The sequence below is a fragment of the Penaeus monodon genome, chromosome 18 (assembly GCF_015228065.2).
Source record: "Penaeus monodon isolate SGIC_2016 chromosome 18, NSTDA_Pmon_1, whole genome shotgun sequence".
Lineage (NCBI taxonomy): Eukaryota > Metazoa > Arthropoda > Malacostraca > Decapoda > Penaeidae > Penaeus > Penaeus monodon.
The window spans coordinates 4251465-4252691 of record NC_051403.1 but is presented as its reverse complement, the minus strand read 5'-3'; the positions used below and the strand labels follow the sequence as shown (position 1 = coordinate 4252691).

General features: G+C 46.1%; 1 protein-coding gene across 1 annotated transcript in view; it reads left to right on the top strand.

Moving 5' to 3' along the window:
• Positions 1 to 624: 624 nt before the first annotated feature.
• The window catches only part of LOC119584199, a gene marked incomplete at its 5' end in the record, with an annotated part of 16673 nt that continues 16070 nt past the window's right edge, over positions 625 to 1227 (top strand). Inside the window, 1 exon segment of the mRNA XM_037932700.1 lies at positions 625 to 786. Within this exon segment, the coding sequence (XP_037788628.1) occupies positions 625 to 786 (162 nt within the window).

The following is a 1227-nucleotide window of genomic DNA, read 5'->3' as shown; positions in this document are numbered from 1 at the left end:
AGATTGTTTTTACGACAAAATGTGTTTTTTTTTTTTTCATCGTTGTAGACCAAGCAAGTTATCTTAAGATAAGAAAAGTACTATTTGTATCTATATTATTTTCAGCTCGTTTCCTTTCGCGAATTTGGCAGAAAGGCCGAAAACGATTTTTGGCCTTTCTCTCAGCTGCACTTTGGCGCTTGGATATTAGTTAGAGAGACTTGTTAGTTTTATAGTGTTTTTGATTTGCATGTGGATAGAGTTTGTTTAGATAGTTTGCATATATTTCTTTAATCATTTTGTCGCCATGGCCGTGCATTGATCTTGTGTAATTTTGCTATTCACTATTTCTTTTTATTTTTAATGTGTGAACATATTTCGTTCTATTATGCAATTCCACATTTTACATGCCCTGAGCGTCAAAATAGACATTAAGGAAATGGTAGAAAAAAAGAAGAGCAGACAGATACACCACACATGTGTAAGTGAGTTTTATACCGTACTGTAGTTGATGCATACATGTATAGAAGGCAGTGCTGTACCGTACCATCGACAACGAGACGAGGCTGCCGGCTAGCACGCTCATCTAACCCACAACTAACTCCCCTTTCCTTTTTCCCCCTTGTTGCATCTTGCCTCTCGTAGTCGTTTGCGGGCGTGGGGTCGTCGGCGTGGTACCCCAGCCTCGGATACCACCACAACCACCACTTGGCTAACCAGCACAACCACCACACTAACAACACCCACCGCAGGCCGAACTTCCTCCCCGTCTCGACCGCCGCGGGGCCGCTCAGCCTGCGCGCCACGGTACGTCGGGGGGTGGGGGTGGGGAAGGAGATGGGGATGGGGCTGCGGAAGGTCACAGGGTTGGGGAAGGATCAGGAGGATGGCGATGGTGAACTAGGATGTCTTGGAATTGTAGGGTGGAAGGAGAGACCCTTCTAAGTGTCGCAAGGGAGGTCAGGGTGTAGGTAGGGACGCTTTATTTGCAATTTTGGCTACGAATTTAGTGAAGGATGCCCAAGGAAAGGAGCAAGAGTTATATCTAGGACACAGATTCGTCGATAGGAAGGAGGGTAAGTTGCAGGACACCATAACATTGGTAGGAGAGTTAGCTCTCGGTAGGAACTGCGGGGCACTGTAAGGCGTTGTAGGGACACTCAAGTAAGAGAGGGGCACTGAAAAGTCATCCATTGCTGTTAAGGACACTTCAGATGTAGATTTGCATACAAAGACAACGGAGCCAGA